We start from the raw sequence: 20,358 nt of genomic DNA on the forward strand, positions 1-20,358 counted from the left end.
TCGCCACTGTTTGCTCTCTAAATGGGGCTGGGACCAGCCTGACTTTGTCCCACACCTCACACCCAAAGGCGAGAAAGAGGCAGCACGTCCCAGGCAGAAGAAAAGAGGAGTAATGCTTTATTATTCTTATTATTTCTAATTATAATTAATAAGACAATCCCTTGCCCTCCCAGAGAACAGACAGCTCGCTGGGGCCAGCAGCTCCTGGCCCTCAGCCCGGGACAATGCTGGGGTCCCAACAGTGCAGGGGGACACCATGGGGGGACACCATGAGGGGACACCACGAGGGGACAGCATCATGTGGGGACACTATGGTGGTGGGTGGGTGCCCAGCAGCTGCGCCACACAGCCTCAGCTTCAAGACGCTGCCGGGACGAGAAAACTGGGTGCAAAACGGTGGATTTTGGGGTTACGGGCGCGGAGGGCTTGCTGTGGGGCAGACCTGCTGACAGGGCTGCTGTGTTTGTAGCACTTTTATGACACGTTTTTCTCCCTCCGTTCCCATTTTACCCTCTACCCGTGCCGCTCCAGAGGGGGAACGTTATAGGGGGAGGGCTGTGAGGGCTGTGGGGCTGGAGGCTCCGACCCAAACCGGGCCGGGCTGAGGCGGGGCCGGGCGGGGCTCGGGGCCGTGCTCGGGGCTCCCCGGCGGCTGGGGCCGAGCCATGTCCGCAGGTGAGGCTGAGGGAATGGGGGGAGAAGGGTTTGGGGGGGCAGGAGGCTGAGGAAGAGGAGGAGGAGGAAGAGAAGGAGGAGGAGGAAGAGTGGGGGACCCGCTGGGTGGGTGCTGGGGGCACCGCAGCCTGCCCAAGCCCCCGGGGGAGCACCCAAAGGTGTTTTTGTTTCGTGTTTCGGTGTATTTTCTAGCAAGGGGTTGTTAAACAGCGCTGGGAGCAGCCACAGCAAGCAGCTCCTGCAGGCACAGGCATGAAAAGGGGGAGGAATGGTGGCTAAATCCCTGTTCAGCTCTGGGACGAGCGCCGTGGTTGTTTACCTGGCAGCTCCTGGGGAGCATGGGCAGGGAGAGACCGGGTGTTGGGGTACAGGGCTCTGCTGGGGGCTGTCACAGGGTTTTTTACCCGAATATCCCCACTAGTTGCAATGAAATGTGTTAATTCTGATTAGAAGGGCTCCAGCCCTGCCTTCGTTTTGTTGCTGGTCCCGTTGCCCCGCCTGGAAAGGCGCTCGGGGCAAAGACCCAGATTTGGGGTTTATGGCACAGACCCGTCCCCAGTCCCCGACAGACAGGGACTGTGCTGGGGACCTTCAGGCCACCTTGTGGGGCTTTGCCCACTCTTTATTTCTCCTGCCTCCGCTTCTTCAGGGCTAAAAGGCATTTGACCCCACTCAACCCCAGGGGACAGGACCCGGAGGCTCCAGGCTGAACCCCCCAGGCTGGAGGGAGACTGGTGTGGGGTGCCCCTGTGTGGGGTGAGCTGGCAGCCAGGAGGAAAACAGCAGCCCCAAAGCGAGAAATGACTTTGTGCCAGCAGGGAACCATCCTCTGGAGCTATGGAAACCTCCTCCGTGTGCTCGCTTGAGGTCAAAGCCCTGAGGGTTGTGTCTGGATCTCCAGCTCCTCCTTGCCAGTCCCATGAAAATTACAGCCAGAAAGGGAGCTCTTCGTTTAACATCATTTTATTTTTTTTTTTTAATGCTTATTTATGGCTGATTTATGATTTAGTTTTCTGTATTGTCCGGCTGGGACACAGGTTAACAGAAGGAGGGGAAGGTCTGCAGCGGGGCGGTTGTGCAAACAGCTCCTTGTGGGAACACAATTCCTCCTCCACCGCAGCAATAAATATTTCAAGTTGCCTAATTATATTTTACTAGAAAACGGGTTAATTAAGAAATGGGCTAGCCTGAGTGAGCTTCCTGGTAGTGCTGCAACACTCTGTGCTGGGATGACTCAATGAACACGAGGGTTTGCCTGCAGCAAACCATGCGGGGATGGCTCTCACCGACTTAACCCGCAGGAGCTAAGACCTTGAACTCCAGTGTCTTTAAATAAATGTATTTTTCAGTGAACTTTTATTGTAAATGATCTGCAAGGTTTGTAAAACCCAACCACTTTTTGTTTTGAGCCTGTCCACCACCACGCTGAGTGGTTTGATTAATCTCCTGTGCGAGCTTTAATTAGTTCCAGATGCTTCAGAGGGGCTCGTTTAAAAACCAGCTTGCCTGATGGGCACCTGTAAGCTTGCTGGGACAGGCTGGAAACAGGGAGCTGGAGCAATGCAGGCTCCTTTCAGAGGAAAGCAGCTGACACTGGATGTCACCATTGTACAAGAGAAGCAGAACCGAGGTGGCTGGGACCTTCCTCTCGGTGCGTGACACGGGAAGAAGAAGCTTTATCTGCTGTCTCCCATCCGTTCCCGTAGGTAGTTTTGCTCCCACCCCTCTCCCGAGTGTTACGATGTTGTTCCTGCTTTGTGCTGCTCCTCGCATCTGAGCAGGACAGGTTATCAGTCCCCGGGACTTGCTCTAGTTGGCGGTGGGACCGCTCTGCTGGCTGTAATTGCTTTTGGTGGATAAACTTCTCAGACGAGTGGCAAAAGTTTTGTTTTGCCCCGTGTCAAATTGCAGGTGCGTGCGAGGCGTTGGCACGTTTTCTGCCCGGAGTCTCCGGCCAAGAGTTTTCTGAAACGATGTAGGATTGAGGTTTAGGTTGCTAGCGAGAAGTCGGTGAGATCCTCAATGAGAATAATGTGCGAATTCATTTATTTTCCCATCTATAAAAAGAAAAAAGAAAAGGAAGTGCCTACATTTTATTTTTATGTGGTTCTCAGTCTTTGTTTCTTTAAGCTTGCAACGCCTGCTTGGCTCCAGCACACCCCTGAAGCCGAAATGGAATTAAATGGGGTGGAGAAATGGCCTTGCTGCATTGAATTAAGGAGCCAAGCCCCTCTTCTCGCCCTTCTACAGGTCAGAGGAACGCACGCATCGTGACCACCACCCTGCTGCTCACTGAAGAAGTAATGCGGGAAGACCGGGGCTCGGAGGGGAGCTACGTCCTGTACGGCTCCTCCTGCGCCGAGCTCACCGAAGAAGCTGAATATGTGAAAAAGGTATTTGTGAAGCCTTGTTTTGCTCCCTCCTTCGCTTGGCAGCATGGTGAGCAATCGTGATAGCTGCCGAAAGAGAAGATCCCGACCACGCGTGGCTATTTACTACAAATATGATTTTCTCCACAACGCTGCTTTAATTACAGCACGCGCTGTCTTGGGTCAACCACTCTGAAACCGAGGGTTTTCCACCCCTCATTTAGGGTTGTTGCAAGAGGCGTTGATGTGCTGTCCCCACCCAAATGCAGAGCTGGGGACGCTTTGCGATAAGGAGGTGTTTAGGATGGGTGCCTTGTGCTTCACAGGTGACAGCAGCAGAACAAGGTGGGAGCTGATGAAAATAAAAGGATAAAATGATGAAAATGAAAGGATAAAAGGATCCAGCCTCACTGCAAAAAAGGATATATTCGGTGGTGGTGACATTAACTCAGGAAGGGTGTGTGAAGGGGTGGGCCAAAACTCTGCTCATTAAGAAATAATTGATCACAACAAGTTCTTTAAAACGCTTATCCCTTTTTCTGCTCAGGTGAGGAAGGAGGTGGGAAGAAAAGAGGCGAACAGAAAGTGATTTATGGTGTTTGAGCTCTTTGAAATGCCCAGGCAGCCCTTTGTTTTTAGGGGTTTATTTTTAACAAGCGAACTGGGAGGAAAGGAAGAAAGGCCGTGCAAAATGCCAGCGAGTTCTGGCAGAAATCTGAGCGGCTGCGGGTCGCGTTTCCTGCACAAACCGGGTCTCAGAGTGGAGAGGTGGACAGCAGTTGCTAACGTGTGTGTATGCGGCCTCACCTGCCCTAGGTGATCATCTAAAAGCGAATTATTCTTGCAGAGTAACAATGGGGGGGAGCAGAAGGCAGCTGTTTATTAGGACTGATGTGCTGAGGCTTTAAAATATGAAGCCCTGGGGAGCTGCACTGCTCTGCTGGCATTGGGTAGAGCTGGCTGCTCTGCAACGCTGGCTCCCAGGAAAAGGAAAGGGGTGATTACAAAAAAAAACCAGCCTGTTTTAGGGGCTCAGTCATCTGTTTTTCCGATCCCTTAATCATTCTTTCCCTATTTGTTCCCTTTTAGCAGCACCCTCCGGTGCCGGGAAGTCGCGCAGAGCCCAGGAGCAGCGGCTGGAGCTCGAGCTGCAGCCCCGTGGCAGCAAAGATGAGGGAAACGGAGCAGCAGCTGCTGCTGGTCAGCAGGGAGAACCAGCTGCTGCGGATCAAGGTACGTGCTGGGGGCTTCCCAAGGTTTCTCCTGTGCCTCGTGGCACGGGGGACAACAGTTTTTGGGGGGGAAGAGGCAGAGCTGCCTCGCTTCTCTAGCTGGTGTGAGCTGCTTTGTTCTAGCAGACGATGAAATTCATATTAAACCTCCTTTGTTGACAGGGGAAAATAGTGAAAAATGATTATATTGTATATAATTATTGTGAAATTCCCCCTTTCTAGCTGGAAGCCACGAGAGAAGCGGGCGTGCAGGCTCTCCGGGCGGCCTCCCAAAAACTCTACGAGAGCTACCAGGCTCGCTCCGAAGAACTTTGCAAAACTCAGGAGAAGGAGAAGCAGCAAATACAGGTACGGATCTCCCTGGGAGGGGGCACGACGGTCCTGCTCAGCTACCGAGCTGGTCCAGGAAGGTATTCTGAGCCCCCAAAATCTCAGCGGGGTCCTGTGCCCTCCTCATTTTCAGGCCCGCAGTCGGGAGCAGGAGGGAAAGCTGCAGCAGCAGGAGGAGAAGGCCACGCAGCTCGCCGGCGCCGTGGAGGAGAGGTGCGCCCGCATCGCGGCCATGGAGCAGCGCGTGCACAGGATGGAGGAGGTGGGAGGCAAAACCACGAGGTTTGGCAAGTGGTGGAAAAAGTATTTTTGAAGGATTTGTGGCCTTCTGGTTAAAAAAAACATCCTGTAAATAGAGTCGGATGTAGCACTTTTGTGGTACCCTCTGGTGGCTGAGCGTGGCCACTCAGAAGACCTGAGGTTTTTGCTAATTAAATTAAGGCAAAACCTGTTATTTTAAGAGTGAATTTTCTCGTGGTAGGTCAGTACGCTGCCATCTCTTTCTGGGTTGGTTTAAAGAGGTCAGGTTTCTGTACCTACACCTGGAGTTGAGGTTGCTGTAGGCGGCTATCGCTGAATTTTTGGGGTCTGGCTAGCGGTCGGACCTAAAGCCGAATGTCTCTTGGTAAAGAAACGACAGGGTGTGTAATACCGTTCTCAGAAAACTGTTTTTATTTCCTTAGGAGAAGAAAACGCTGATGGAAAAGAAAACGTCCTATGAAAAGATGCTTCTGCAGATGATGTCGAGGAACGAAGACAGCAAACGGTGACTAAACGTGCACGGTGCAGCGCTCCCCTTGTTTCTGGGGGTGACTTTTGGAGGGTATCGCTCCTTACCCACCCCGTGGGGCTCCCAGAACATCTGCAGCCCCCCCTTACTCTTTTTTTTTTTTAATATCGGATAATGTTTTATTGCTTATGAACTCGTTTGCAAATCAGCCCGTGGAGTTATCGATGAGTTTCGCGCTCAACAGGGATTCGGGTTGGCAAGGGGGCCTACCACACGCAGTCTGGCTTATTTTAGGGCTTTATTTTATGGGTTTATTTGCTCTGCTCAGCCCAGGAGCTTTTATAAACTTGTGCTCCCCTCCTTGTTCCTGTCCCCAGGTGCCTGGCGGTGCAGCAGGACATCGCCACGCTGCGGGAGCAGATCGGCCACCTGCAGCGCCTCATCGGGGCGCAGCACCAGAGCCTGCGCCGCGTCATCCAGGAGGTAAGGCCCAGGATGGGGGATGCAGAGGCCTCCATCACCCCCAAAATGGGGTTATTGTGGTGGATGGGGCGAGCTCGGGCTGTAAACATGCTGTCACGAACAGCCCTCGCCAACACGAGGCAAAATAAGGAAAACACGACACGGAAATTGTCTTATACGTTGGGCAATCAATTAGCTTCGGTTTTTATTTGTTGAAAGAAGTGCCTGCAAGTCCCCTGGTGTGGCAGGACGCTTAATGCTGTGGTTTTACTCGTTTTTCGTGTTTTGGAAAAATCTTACAGCCTTCCTTTCTTAACTCCTAGGCGGAGGAATTGAACGAAGAACTCAAAATCCAGGACAAGAAAATAGAAGACCTGACCGAAAAGGTGACGGCGCTTGAGACTCAGGTAAGGCCAGGAAGGAGGAAGGGGCATTAAGCTGAGAGATCAGCAGTGGTCCTGTGAAATCCTCGTGTTTCTCAGGTGGGGAAACATCAGGAGAGAGGGCAGCAGAAAGCAGGGATGGCCCTGGAGGCTGCTGAGCTGGGGGCAACGCCTGGCTGTGATTTATTTGCATTACATCTTGTTGTTTGTTTTTTTTTTTTCCCCCTGCAGAATAAAGAACTAAAAGACAAAGTGGCGTTCTGGTCCGGCCAGCCCAAGACGAAAGTTTCAAAAGCCGTCCTGACAGAGTGAGTGCCTCTGCCCGGGGAGGTTTGGGAGAGCTGAGCCAGGCCTTGGGGGAAGGAATCGGATCGCAGCCTGCAGAGGATCCCTTCCTGATGCAGGAAAGGGAGGCGGGAGCCTGCTGCCCACACGCAGGGCAGCAGTTACACCTCACTGGTGGTGTGAGTGTATAGGGAGGGGTGGGTTTGTGATCTTTTTTTTAGAAAAAGAGGTGTGGGAAGGTTTCTGAGCGATCCCTGCTTTTCTCTGCTTCACTCCACAGCCCCCTGCGGGACTACAGAGCATCCCCTTACCTGCTGCTGACCAGGATGAAGAAGCAGGACTGCTGAATGAACTTAATGAAACGAGGGCGTGCTTCTCCTGCCTTTGGCAGAAGGACTTCTTGTGTTGCAACACGTCTTCAACACTTGCTTTTTCTGAGACGCGGTGCAGAAGAGGTGCCGCGGAGCTGCTTTTGGGAGAATAAACCTGGAACCAAGGCACGAGGTGAAGAGAGAGCCCAGGGGCATCAGTTCCATACCCACCGGGAGCAGGAGCTGTTCATGGTAAGCCATACGGGGCCGTCCCCGTGGCATTCAGCACCCTGGGCATGGCACTGCACCGTCCTCAGACAAGGATTTGAGCAGATTCCTCTCGGTGTTCGACCAGCTTTTGTTTTCCTGAACACTTTCCACGGTGAGTTTTGTGCTCCAGTCAGTGCGAGGACAAAGCTCCACGTGTAGCCTCTCCTTCCCTTCACCAAAATCCCGTTTGCATGGGATTGGACTTGTTTCCTGGATGCTTTCTGGCATTTACGTCCTCATTTTGATCCAAAATCGTGAAAGGGTGATGAACAGCTCCTGCTGCCTACCCCTGACTGTCCCGGTGCAGGTAACATCTCATCCGTCCAGCCCCGTGCCCAGGACAGGCTGGTCCCTCTGCTGTCACACCAAAGTGTTCTGGGCACCGTTTGTCCCTCGTTTGAGATGTCACCTCGTGGTGTGACTCATATCCCCCACGTGAGTGACGCTATTTGCACGTGCACCTTCACCTCTGAATGGAAAGGAAAGCCAAAGCCTTGTATAAAGTTTGTTTTCTCACCTGTTGTCACAGACGGCAGTATTTTGGGAAAAACAACCGTGTTGATCCTTAAATAAGACTTGAACGTACCAAATTTGTCTGTTCCTTTTCGTAGCTAGCTTCAGAAGTTGGGTTTATCCTTTCAGGAGAAACTGAGCTCAACTGCAGGTCAGGATTAAAAAAAAAATAACCGCTTTCCCCCCAAAGAGGTGAGCCAGCCGCTTAAAAATGTACTTTTATTGTGAAAATAACAGTGCAGAAACCGGATCACGGGCGTACATTCCTCAGCTGTGTTACACAGACCCACGCACCGGGGGCTCATCCGCCAGCACGGCTTGAAGCCCCAGGTGCTTTGGTACAAAAAAAAAGTGACAAGAAATTTGTTAAGCAAGCGCCGTGGTCCCAGCGAGGGGCATCTAATGCTAAAAAAAACACCGTTTGTGTTCGAGCTATAGTGTCAACCGCACTTATGTCACTAGGCGTCACAGGGGTCTGCTGGAGACGAACGTAAAACATGCTTACCAGAGCACAACAGAAGAAAACACCCGGGGAGGAACTGCTACAGGCTCCGTAGTGTTCATATCTGGACGAGGAAAGGGGCCTCGCCGAAGCCAAAGAACAATTCAACGTCCAGAAGTAGGTTGGTAAGACACAAGAGGCTTTTTTTTTTTTGTAATACACAGTTTGTCCATTAAAGCCCTATTGCACAATGAGGATGGACGAGTTTAGGGTTTATTTTCTAAAGTTACGTGTTCACTAGGTAACTGGAAAAGCACAAAGCCAAGAATCACCTCCTCTGTTGTCTTTAACCGGTTTAGACGGAAATAAGAAATTAGAAACAGCTCTGCCCAGCATCTAAGAGCATAATTCTAAGCCAGATAGCAGCCTCTTGGGGGAAAAAACACAAAAACAAGACAATTCATCCTATATAGGGGGTGCACTTCTGGTTTTCTTTTGGGGGGAGAGGTGTCGGAGTGTTTTGTGCTTAAAGTAAAAGAATTACGCAAGACAGAAAAGCTGTGAAAATTTGGCTCTCTTTAAACTAGTCTCAAGCCAGGTCTCACAGCAGTCAGGTAAAAAAAAAAAAAAAAACAAAACCTACTCATTTTAACATTTTCACATCAGTTACAAGACGTTGATTTTTTTTCCCCTTTCCTTTTCTTTGTGCAATATCAGAGCGTGGTCTGAAACGCCCACAGCATTCGCACGCGTAAAAATAGCAGTCACTTGAGGTTATTTTTTTACACCTCCTACTTTTCTAGGGTTATAGTGACGGGAATACAGATTTTAAAATAACAGCTCAATTTTTTTTCATTTTGTTTTACGTTTAGGCTGAAAAAAAACCACCACCCTAGTTACATCCAGGCCTTGAAATAGATCTAAGAGATAAAAACCTCTTACCTTGAAATAAGCCCAAGGAGTTGCTAGGGAGCAGGTATCAAAAGTCACATCAGGTACAACTTTTAATAAAGTTTCCTACAGGATCCAATCCTCTAAAATGTAAATGGATGTGTGACAACCCTTTACACAGTCAGAAAAAGGAATGCTTAGCCTTCAGAAAACAGTTTAAGGCAATTGTTTTTTTTTTTTTATAAAGTTACCAAGCCAGCTGCTGCTCTCAGCTCCATCCTTCACTACATCGCAGCCTCCTGAAGCCACTTGCAGCTCCAGGAGCAGCAGCAAATTCCCCATCCGTCCCTTCTGCTTTTAAAAAGAGCATCTTTCAAGCACCCAGCACTGTATTTCAGCTACCTTTCTTCTTTCAAACATCCCAAGAAAGCCACTGAAAGCAAAGGCAATAAAGAAGATGAGAGTTATTTAAGCCCCCTCTGCTGGTTTCCCACGCTGGACCTCCTCTCCCTCTCCCAGCCTCACGTGGGATGCCTGGCAGGCTTGCAAACGTGCTCAAAAGTGAATACTCCCAAATTCAAACACCTACAAGGAAATTCTGCAACAGCAGGATTCGAATTCAAGATCTGCTGGGGTGGGGTAAGGCCATATCCAAGCAGAGGGATTAAGTGAAAGCTAATTCATTTCCAAGGCCACTGTCCCAGAGCCACTTCTAGGGCACCACACGGTAAAAGCGAAACACTTCACCCAAGGGGAGTGCAAAAAGGGTGAAAATAATAGGATTTGGCACCTGGGGGGGATACATTCAGGAGTCCAGAGTGCAATCAGAAGAGGCAGAAGCAGTAAATAAAGTGCTGTGCCAACCTGCTGGGCTTTAATCCCTCCACAATAGGCTTCCACCACAGGGATGACTCAGATGTGGCCTTTCTGTGCTGCGGTTGCCATTGTCTCCAGGACATTACGTACAACCTGGGAACTTTGAACGCTGCTCTCACTTTCAGTTTGAGCTGCTCCCGCCCCAAGGAGTGGCTCTGAGGCATCCCTGCAGGGCTGCAGCTGCTCAGCAGGGGAAAAAAAGGGAGCAAGAGTCAAATGGAAACCGAGAGGTAACAGGTAACAGACTTACTTAAAACCCTGTCCTATTTTTTTGCAAGGAGGATTAACCTAATAAGCAACAAAGCTGTTGGCAGGCATTTAGGAACATTTATTATGTTCCTCTTTCCTCGCTTTAATACCTGAGAGCTTCCCTATAAAACCTACCTGCAGCACCTACCAGGAGGAGAAACTGCCATTTCTCTCCCTTTTCCTGTACAGTTTTGATAACAAAATCCTTTTGGAATAATAGTTTCATTGGCTTCCTTTTTTTTTTAAAAAAAAAAAAAAAACAAAAAACAAAACACATAATAATTAGCTTCCTGTATTAGCAAGGAACAAAACTTTTGCTGGAGTCATTTCCCTTTTACTCCTATATGGATCCCTTGAGTGGATCCCTGAATGATTTTTAAGTAGCTGAAAGCACAATAGCCACAAATAGACCTTTAACTACCAGCAGTATAAAACCCAAATCGTTATCCTATAAAAAAAAAAAAAAGGGATAAACTCTATGCTGTAACCTGATTTAGAAAACAATCTCTTTGCTTACAAATATAGCATTTTTCTTTACTTTGTCCTGTATTTATCTTTGCTCGTGATAAGCAGCGTGATATTTCACTCAAAGTGGTTTTCACCCATAGAAATCTTTGCCATCCACCCCACTGCTGCAGCACTGCCAGCAGAATAACCTCTGCCCACTGCCAGATTCAAAAGATGCTTCCTAAAATATAATTAATCTGTTCCCATGCGTTACATTCTCATCTTTACAAACCGTCCCCGCCGTGCCACAATCCCTCTCAATGCATTATTTTTTCCTGCCACGCTCCAATCCCTGCTTGGATTATTGGCAACATCAGCAATGCTGCACAATTCCCTGATAATTATAATTATTTTTTTTTTAAATTAAATGCCCTTCTTCCTGCCCAAAAGCCCAAAACACACACACACAGACACCACCCCCAAGCAGCTTCACTCTGTGCAAGCGACAAAGTTTTCCTTCAGAGGCCACACACCACCTTTCATCTCTCTGTTTTACAAAACACGCGCTCCCTGCTGCAGATTAAGAACCATAAAGAAAAAAAAAATCCGTGGAAAAATGGCACAGACCTAGAAAAGCACCCACCTCCATTAAAATTCCAATATCCAGCTGATGTACACAATATATTCTTACCCCTCCCCTTTTTTTTTTTTTAAATATATATATTTTGGATAGAGCTACTTTCCTCCGTTCAGCATCCCGACAAGGAAAGACGAGGGGCTGAGGGAACGGGAGCGGGGAAGAGCAGGTGGGAGAATCACTCAGGACGATGACACCGTACTCGGGAATAATGATTTCAGCACAAGAGCCTCACCGCAACAGGGGTCGGAGGTTTTTCAACCAGTCCTTGGGAGGGAAAAAAAAAAATAAAAGCACGATCCCACTAACACGATGGAGCTGCTGTGCACGGCTCGACGGAGCGGGATTGGATTTGGTGGTGGGTCAGCCACGTTGGGGTGCGCTATCGGCACCGGTCCTCACAGTTTCGGGGCGAGCTTTAGCAGGCACACTTCTTCTCCTCCGGTTTTGCTGAATCCAGCTTCCCCGAGCTTCCCCCGTTGGCCGTGTCGGAGACCTGCGTCTTGTCCACGCACTGCTCCATCCGTTTCATTATCAAGTCCAGCAGCGTGTCCACGGCCTTCTCCACGTTCTGGCCGGTAGCAGCACTTGTTTCGAAGTAGGGGATGCTACGGCGAAAAGAAAAGGGTTTACTGGAGGGGCTTTTAAGGCAACGGAGACTGAACTCTTCATAAAACCCTTGGCACAGCTATCGGTGGTGGGTTTAGAGTTAATGAAAACCGTGTGAGAGGTTTTTGGGTTGTTGGGACTCTATTTCCCAGCTCACCAGAACCCAAACTCCCGTTCCTAGCACGTGGTGGTGTGTTGATATGCACACAAAACAGACAAACTAATTAAAAAAGAAATAAATCTGTCCTGACATTTTGACTTCAAAGAGTAAGAACGTCAACGCAAACCTCGGCTGAAAGTCCTTCAGGTCACCAGAACATCAGCTTTAAGGAGAAACCTTGGTGTGCATCACAGAAAGCCTCAGGGACCGTATCACTGCAGGCTGTGTGGTTTCTCCAACAGGCTTACTTATCAAAACATTTAGAAAAAGTGACTGTACATCTTTCAGTTGTTAAGAAATTCCTGACCCACAGTGGATGGATAAGGCAAAACTGTTTCTCAATTGAGAACAGGGAGAGATCTTTCCCATATTCAAGTTGGAGTTGTCTTTTTTTTCCTCCAGGCATTGAAGAAAACATCAAAAATGTAGTTAATTTTTGCTTCTTTTGAGAACAATTTCTATAGGCAAGTTACTTTAACAGATTTAAAACTGAGGCCTGCTTATTTTAATACCGAGGTGAGTACAGTTTCTACACCTTTCTCATATGCTCTCTGGATGCTGAACTGGCACAGTCCCACAGAGATGTCCCATTACTGCCACTTCTGTCCTGGTCCTTATCCCTTCCAACCTGAGCATTAAACCCACTGAGTGCTGGCTCTGGCACAGAGCTAAAACACAGCCGGGCCCCAGCACCAGCTCAGCCAGCACCCAGCCACGTGTCTGAGCGAAGCCGTGCCTCCTACACGCCACGCTTCCTGCAAATCTGACTCACACCTCGGGTTGTGATCGATCTACTGCAAATGCAGGCGTTTCCCTGTTCTGAAAACGCCCCAAACCTGTGCTCCTTTTCCATAGGTGAGCACCCACCCATCTCCAGCACCTCCCTTCTCTCTCCGAGGGCTGCTTCCTACAGAAAACCTCTTCCAAAACACAATTTGAGAAGCCCACATAGGCAACAGACACATCGATGTCTACTACTTTAAAGTACCACCTATTTTTTTCCTGTAAAGACAACACCTGTATCACATCACCGTGATCTAGATGTTTTATTTTTTGGGTGTTTCTTGCCATTTCCTGTTCAAATAGGTTCACGATGAGCTTCACTACATCATGATGAGCTTCACTACAGGTGTGTGATACTGCACTGTCTGCACACCTCAGAGCATCTCTTCCTTGCAGGTGTCTCCAGCCAGCCATTAGCTGTGCTTCCAACAATTGGACCACTAAATTTGGCTTCTGCCACAACGTGCTTACCCGTATTTGTCCGCCAGATCTTTTGCTTGCCTTTCATTTACCTCCCGCTGGTCGGATAAATCCGCTTTATTACCAATTAACACGATATCTGGGTTCTCACAATACGCATTGGCTTGCAGCTGACCTAGAAGGAAAAATAAACAGGAGAATTAAGGGAATGCTGGAAGTGCTTTAGAGACTCAGGCAGCTGACAAAACAATTCAAAAGGCCTGCAACACAGAAGAAAGTCGGGACTCAACTCGGTAAGCAGAGGAAGATTGCGATGACACCAACCTTTTAGTGGGAGGAATGAATCTCTGAAGAAGAAATTCAGCTAGTATATAAAATCTGGAGCTGTTTTCACAAAACTGTCTGAATTTTTGCGTTATCCCCACTTCAGCTCCCTGGCTGGAAAGCTACCAGCTGGAAAAGCAGCAGCCTCCATCCTTCCAGGACTCTGAATACCCTCAATTAACAAGAAACTTTAAGAGTTTAACCTTCTTTTCCTTGTTAGTCAGGTGGTTGTCCTAACAAAAACTACCTACAGCTGTAGGTAGTTTTTTTTCTGACCCTGTTAAGGGCCAGAATACATTCAGCTGTTCAATTCTCAAGTACTATCTGCTTTCAAACATGAGCTTCAAAGACCAATCTGAATCAAAACCTCAAAGCCAGGAAGGAATCCCGTTCTGTTTTGCTAATACAAATCACACCATTAAACCAAACAGCGTTTTCCGAGCTCCTTTGTATCATCTCAAATAAGGAGATTGGCCAAAGAAGTGTCAAACACCAGAAATTTTCAGGAGGCGACAGATTTGTTTGGATTGTGCCAAATCCAAACGAGATTATCAAGTATGTGTTCAGAAGTCTACCATGCAAAAAATAAAAAATAAAAAATAAAAAAAAGAAGAGCATATCACAGAATCACAGAATCACAGAATTTCTAGGTTGGAAGAGACCTCAAGGTCATCGAGTCCAACCTCCAACCTAACGCTAACAGCCCTCCACTAAACCATATCCCTAAGCTCTACATCTAAACGTCTTTTGAAGACTTCCAGGGATGGTGACTCCACCACTTCCCTGGGCAGCCTGTTCCAATGTCTAACAACCCTTTCAGTGAAGAAATTCTTCCTAACATCTAACCTAAAACTCCCCTGGCTCAACTTAAGCCCATTCCCCCTCGTCCTGTCACCAGGCACGTGGGAGAACAGGCCAACCCCGACCTCGCTACAGCCTCCCTTGAGGTACCTATAGAGAGCGATAAGGTCACCCCTGAGCCTCCTCTTCTCCAGGCTGAACAAGCCCAGCTCCCTCAGCCGCTCCTCGTAGGACTTGTTCTCCAGGCCCCTCACCAGCTTCGTCGCCCTTCTCTGCACCCGCTCAAGCACCTCGATGTCCTTCTTGTAGCGAGGGGCCCAAAACTGAACACAGTACTCGAGGTGCGGCCTCACCAGAGCTGAGTACAGGCGGACGATCACCTCCCTCGCCCTGCTGGTCACGCTGTTCCTGATACAAGCCAGGATGCCGTTGGCCTTCTTGGCCACCTGAGCACACTGCTGGCTCATATTCAGCTGACTATCCACCATCACTCCCAGGTCCTTCTCTGCCTGGCAGCTCTCCAACCATTCCTCTCCCAGTCTGTAGCTCTGCTTGGGGTTATTGCGCCCCAGGTGCAGGACCCGGCACTTGGCCTTGTTGAACTTCATGCAGTTGACCTCAGCCCATCGGTGCAGCCTATCCAGATCCTCCTGCAGAGCTTTCCTACCCTCGAGCAGATCGACACACGCACCTAACTTGGTGTCATCTGCGAACTTACTGAGGGTGCACTCGATGCCCTCGTCCAGATCATCGATGAAGATATTAAAGAGGACCGGCCCCAGCACCGAGCCCTGGGGGACGCCACTAGTGACTGGCCTCCAACTGGACTTGGCTCCATTCACCACGACTCTTTGGGCCCGGCTATCCAGCCAGTTTCTAACCCAGCGAAGCGTGCGCCAGTCCAAGCCAAGAGCAGACAGTTTCTTGAGGAGAATGCTGTGGGAGACGGTGTCAAAAGCCTTGCTGAAGTCAAGGTAGACCACATCCACAGCCTTTATGCTGTGCATGCATCTTTCACATCTGATGAAGCTTTCACCCCAAATCAAGGGGCATATCCTGCTCGAGGCAAGTCAGTGTGGCCCCAAATTAAGTCACAACAGGGTGCCACGCTCCACAGGACCACAATCCACGTCCTCCTACCTCTGGCAGACCTTCAGTTGTCATCCTTGCATGCATCACTACAACTCAGCTCATGAGCATCTCAAACCTTGATCTGGAGCAGAGGTGCTTTAGAGCACACGGGTTGTGAGCACCTCACATATGGCTGCTTTAGACATAAAAACCTCTGAAATTTTTCCAGTTCACAAGCACATAGAGCCTGGAAGCATAAAAAATGCGCAGGAAAGCTTCAAGTCACCCAGTAAATGCAAAGTGTATGTTTCTACTTACTCATCCAATTTCTGACATTTAAGAAGCTCTGTTGACTGGTGAGATCAAACATCAGTAAAAAGCCCATAGCATCTCTGAAAAACGCTGTGGTGAGGCTTCGAAATCTGAAGGAGGAAGAAAAAAAAAGAAAAAATAAAAGAGAGCACAGCTCTGTTACAAAATGAGCTCTACGATTCGAGGTAAGCACATTTCTGGCAAAACTGAACTGGGTAAGGAGAAAGAGGTGAAGTAAATGAAAGGTTTTCCAAATCACTTGTGAAAAGCTCTTAAAAAAAAAATCCCAGTCAGAAGAGTCTGCATGATTTAGAGGATGTACATTCCCCTTGGAAGTGGAAAAAAAAAATAATGTGATTTTCATTTTAGCTATGATACATCACGTCAGTCAACACATATTAATCAGTGTGTTAGTAACGGGCCAGGGGAAGCTTATTTGTGAGAAATAAACACTGTCAGTGACTAATGTATCAGCTCCAATTCTGTCTGATTTAACCCGGGACAGAGATGGAGAGGGAGAAGAGCTGGCCTACAAAGCTGGATGAAAGTACCAACCACGAAACTACAGCTGTTTGTCACCCAAAGGTCACAACTCTGCTCAAATCAAAAAGGTGAAGGCAATCCAAACGATATCACACGTGTCAGAGTTTGTACGTGGCGGGGGATCGATCCCATCCCAAAACTGCCCTATGTAATCCTGCAAAACCTACGTGTCAGGAACAGAAACTGGTATTTCGTGGCACGCACCCATGCAAATTAAAACAAAAAAATACATCAGATGCCCTGACGCATTCGTAGTCTTCCTTTTCAGCAAAAAACTAGCCTCAAAATGTTTAACTTTTACTACATAAATGGCGTTTGGGGGTAAGCAGGAGAGATACAACCAAAATTTCGGCTGTTTTCTGCTTTTCACGTGGCAGTAACCCCTCCCACACAGTGCTAGCACTGCTTATTTAGAAACCTGAAATCTGCCTCATCACTACACTCGGCTTCCTCTGCTTCTTCCCTTGTCAACAGATGATAGCTGCAAAACCTCACACACAAAACCATGAAAGCAGAGGTTTCTTCCATACTAGTCAGCATGGGTAAGACTTGAGCTAGGACTCTCCACCCTAAATAAAGTGTCAGAAAAAGCTTCGTTCCCGGAAAATACTGTTCTTGTCCCAAATTAGGAGGATTTCTGAGATTCTTCACGTGAAGGGACTAATGGCTTACCCACAGACGTGGAAAAACTCAGACTGGACTCTCACCTTTCCTGTCCAGCGGTGTCCCAAAGCTGGAGATGCACCTTGAAGGCTTTTCCTGGAGATCCATTTGGTCCTCTGCTATTGTACACCTAACGAGAGAGTGCAATCAGTAAACGCAAGAATCACACAAAACCCTCCTTTGGAAGATTATTTGGTCATGTTCAGTACTTCAAATTAGATACCAATTCAATAAAACTTGATTCAGCACTGTGCTGAGCAAGCTTTCTGTGCTCTGTTTCGTTGCTGTCCTTGCAAGATTTGCAGCTGGCTGACAGCGTTAGCCACTATTACTAATTTTTTTTTTTGATTCGTTAACTCCTGTTAGACATTAACGACTTCCTGACCAACTGCAACCGTGGCACTCAAAGCACCGTGACCTTTTTTCTGTTCAATTCCTTATTGAACAAAAGCAACGTGTACACGAACTGTTACAGTAAAAGACAGAAGGAAAAAAAAAACACACAAATAGGAGCCATTTTTGCTCTCTGAACTTGCTCAGCAGACTCTTAGCAATTTTAAAAGCAGGGAAATGTTGCCTGTAAATGAATTTACAGCAGGAGGATATGGACTTTTTGGACGTGTCTTTATCCAGATGCTCCACTGACCTTATTCGAGGAATACTTCTTCACCTGCCCTCCCTGGGCTGTCAAACCCAGCGTTCAGCTTTCCTGCTCAGCCCAGTTAATATTAATTGGGGGTTGGACTAAATGACCTCGGGAGGCCCATTACGACCCAGATTATTCTGTGATCCTGTGGATTTATTTCATCTGTTGCAATTTCAACGCGTAGCTTCTAACCTGAACACCTTTTTCTTTCCTTTGTGGATTTCAACAGCTCTGAAAAGCCGAGAAGAACCAGCAGATCAACCACACACCACGCTTTGTGAATTAAATAGGCTCACTGAAGCATGTTCCTGCAATACCCAGCGCTAGAAACAGGGAATTTCACGGGCTCGTTTTTTTTAATATGACTTCCACGCAACAGAAGAACACGCATTGAACCTTTTGGAGCTCCTTCTTAAAAGGCCATCTTATTCAGACGGACCTTCCAGATGTTTTAAAGCTTGTGATTGCACGTAAGGCGTAGTTTCGTCCACCCTTATCAGCGATCTCACCCCCAAAACGTACGGCAGTGGAAAATTACAGAAGAAATCCGCCTGCAACCCTTAGCAGAAAAGTTCAGCCCCCTGGAAGGAAGCCAGCACCCGTCTTCAAAACACGTTAACGAGCGTCTCAACGAGGCAGGGAACGAGCACGCCAGCGAGCTGCGTGTTCAGACGTCTCCTTGCAATAAAACTGCTTTTCATATTTTCCTCTCTCTCCACCGGGGGAACCCAGCGGTGCGGTGGAGGATCCGGGTTCCCCTCCGACCCGTGCGTCGTGTTTAACCGGTCTGAACTGCTGGAGCGCTGATTAGGGCTAATTTAAGATGTAATCCATTTTATTCTACCTCAGGCCTAATGATTAATTCTCTAGTGCTGCTGATTTACAAGAGTTGCCTACTAATTGCCTGGTTCCCCACGGACCTGAATACACCTAGCGTGTCCTGACCACACCATAAACCCGTGGGCTCCTATGGCTCAAGCAAGGGACTGAAAAATGTGTGATTTACCCCTAAAACCCACACAGGGCAGGGGACCAAGAAATGTATGATTTAGCCCTAAAACCCATACGGGGCCATCTCTTCAGTGGGGCTGGCACGTACCCTTCACGATGGCACCACCGAACTCAACACCACAGCCACAAATGCTCTCAGCCATTAAAAAAAGTTATTAAAAAAAGTTATTAAAAAGGAAAAGCTGCCCGGGTCTGCCCCTTTAGCATCTCTGCATTGTCAAGACTTCCAAGGACTTTTCATGCAAAATCCTTCAAGTATTTAAATTTAAAAAAATGCAGATTTAAAGAGATCTCCATATGGAGATCTCCATAAAGAGGTCTCCATATCTCCATACTGGGCAAGTGTTTACATCTGTTTTATCAAATAACTAAGTAAAATCATCCTCCAGGGCCTAATATCTTGTATTTATCATGGTTTTGCTCTTCAAGCAAGCTGGAACGATTCCTATTAGAAAGTTGCCTTTGTCCCCTATATTTAGCTTGTCTCTGCTATCAGGATGTACGAGCAGATAGATTAGTCATGTGAAATTAAAACGGAGCAAGCATGCTCTCTTATTCCTGAAAAAAGCCTCTCATCTTCTATTTAGGATGAAGAAATGAGTGCATTGCGGAGCAGGCTGCACGCCCTGCGTTAGGAGCTCCATCAATCCTACAAGGACTGCTGATAACAGAGTCCTTGCACTCATTTTTCAGCCTTGCTGCTGACGGGGGAGCAGGGAAGCAGCAAGCTCGTTCGCTAGGTTACTGGAAGCGAGTTGAAACTTCTGCATTTCTGAAAGTTTCCACCTTTTCTGTTTAAATTTTTATGTTTTGGGGCTGGAGTTATTTCTAGGCATCAGCAAGCACACCTCATTCAGCAGCACTATGGAAACCTGCTCTTGGAAATAAACCACTTGCCAGTCCCACATCGGGATAAAGATAATGGCGTTTTTCTCCTTTATCCAGTTCCTAATTATGATTTGTTTAAGCCAAGAGCTGGAGCAGGAAAAGCGTTATCAACACGTTATGTCCCACAGCAAGAGCAGCAGCGCACATCTACGTCAAATTTGTTCTCAGCAGCAACGAGGACAGATAAAAAGGAAGCTGCTATCGTTCAGCCGAGACCACTTACCACTCGTTTTTCCCGAAAATCTATCCCTACTGTCGTGATGAATTTGGGATTGAATTTGTTGTCGGTGTATCTGTAGAGGAAGGTGGTTTTGCCAACCCCAGAGTCTCCAAGGGCCAGGAGTTTGATCAGATAATCGTAGTCTCCATCAGTCATAGTGCTAATTTTTAGGAACCTACGGAAGAAGAAGAAGAAAAAAAAATGTTTAAAAAACCAGAATGACCCCCTCCTTGATGGAAGACGACTTGCAGAGACTTGCCTTGGGTGACGAGACTTGGAGGGCTCGGGCTAATAACAGCATTGCATGAAGTTATAAGGGCTGCGTGTTTTTATCTTGATAGAAACGTGTGTTTTTTAGACAGAACTAATTAAAAAGCAGAGTAAGCAATCATCCCGGGGTCACGGGGGATAAAGGCAGGGCCCTCACACACACGGTTTTTTCACCGGCGCGACCAGAGGCACGCACATCTGCCTTGCTCGGCGAAACCCGCCCCCTAATCAAATGCTGCCGGTACTAATTGGAGTGGAGAAGAAAGCCAAACAGATGGAAAACCCACAGCGTGGGCTCAGCTCCGCCACAGCCGAGTTGCTTTTTTGCCTGCAGGTTGATTTATTTCCTGCGGGCTGGGGGGGGGAAGCGTTTCGGGTTAGGCCATGTCCCGAGGAAACCACAAACAGCTCCCGGTTTCGCCAACGAGACCAGCAGAGCCTGCCTTATTGGGTACTTGCACAACAAAACGCATCAGGAAATCACAAGGCAAATTTCCCAGGAAGGGGAAAATATCTCCCTCCTCTTTGCCAGGCT

The 20,358-nt window shown here is 48.1% G+C and overlaps 2 protein-coding genes across 2 annotated transcripts; one reads left to right on the plus strand and one right to left on the minus strand.

Annotated features, from left to right (window-relative positions):
• Nucleotides 1-665: 665 nt before the first annotated feature.
• CCDC68 (coiled-coil domain containing 68) lies at nucleotides 666-6,813 on the plus strand (the record flags this gene model as incomplete). Its single annotated transcript, XM_084304482.1, has 10 exons — nucleotides 666-675; nucleotides 2,926-3,068; nucleotides 4,134-4,277; nucleotides 4,499-4,624; nucleotides 4,740-4,868; nucleotides 5,290-5,372; nucleotides 5,714-5,819; nucleotides 6,122-6,205; nucleotides 6,413-6,489; nucleotides 6,747-6,813. 10 exons carry the CDS (start codon nucleotides 666-668, stop codon nucleotides 6,811-6,813), a joined length of 969 nt encoding a protein of 322 aa, XP_084160608.1.
• A 4,707-nt stretch (nucleotides 6,814-11,520) lies between these two features.
• On the minus strand, nucleotides 11,521-19,709 carry RAB27B (RAB27B, member RAS oncogene family; the record flags this gene model as incomplete). Its single annotated transcript, XM_084304365.1, has 5 exons — nucleotides 11,521-11,710; nucleotides 13,126-13,249; nucleotides 15,589-15,692; nucleotides 16,833-16,918; nucleotides 19,557-19,709. The coding sequence occupies 5 exons, from the start codon at nucleotides 19,707-19,709 to the stop codon at nucleotides 11,521-11,523; spliced, it is 657 nt and encodes a 218-aa protein (XP_084160491.1).
• Between the last annotated feature and the right edge of the window lie 649 nt (nucleotides 19,710-20,358).

Source organism: Netta rufina (genome assembly GCF_964035555.1).
Source record: "Netta rufina genome assembly, chromosome: W".
In the NCBI taxonomy this organism is placed as follows: domain Eukaryota; kingdom Metazoa; phylum Chordata; class Aves; order Anseriformes; family Anatidae; genus Netta; species Netta rufina.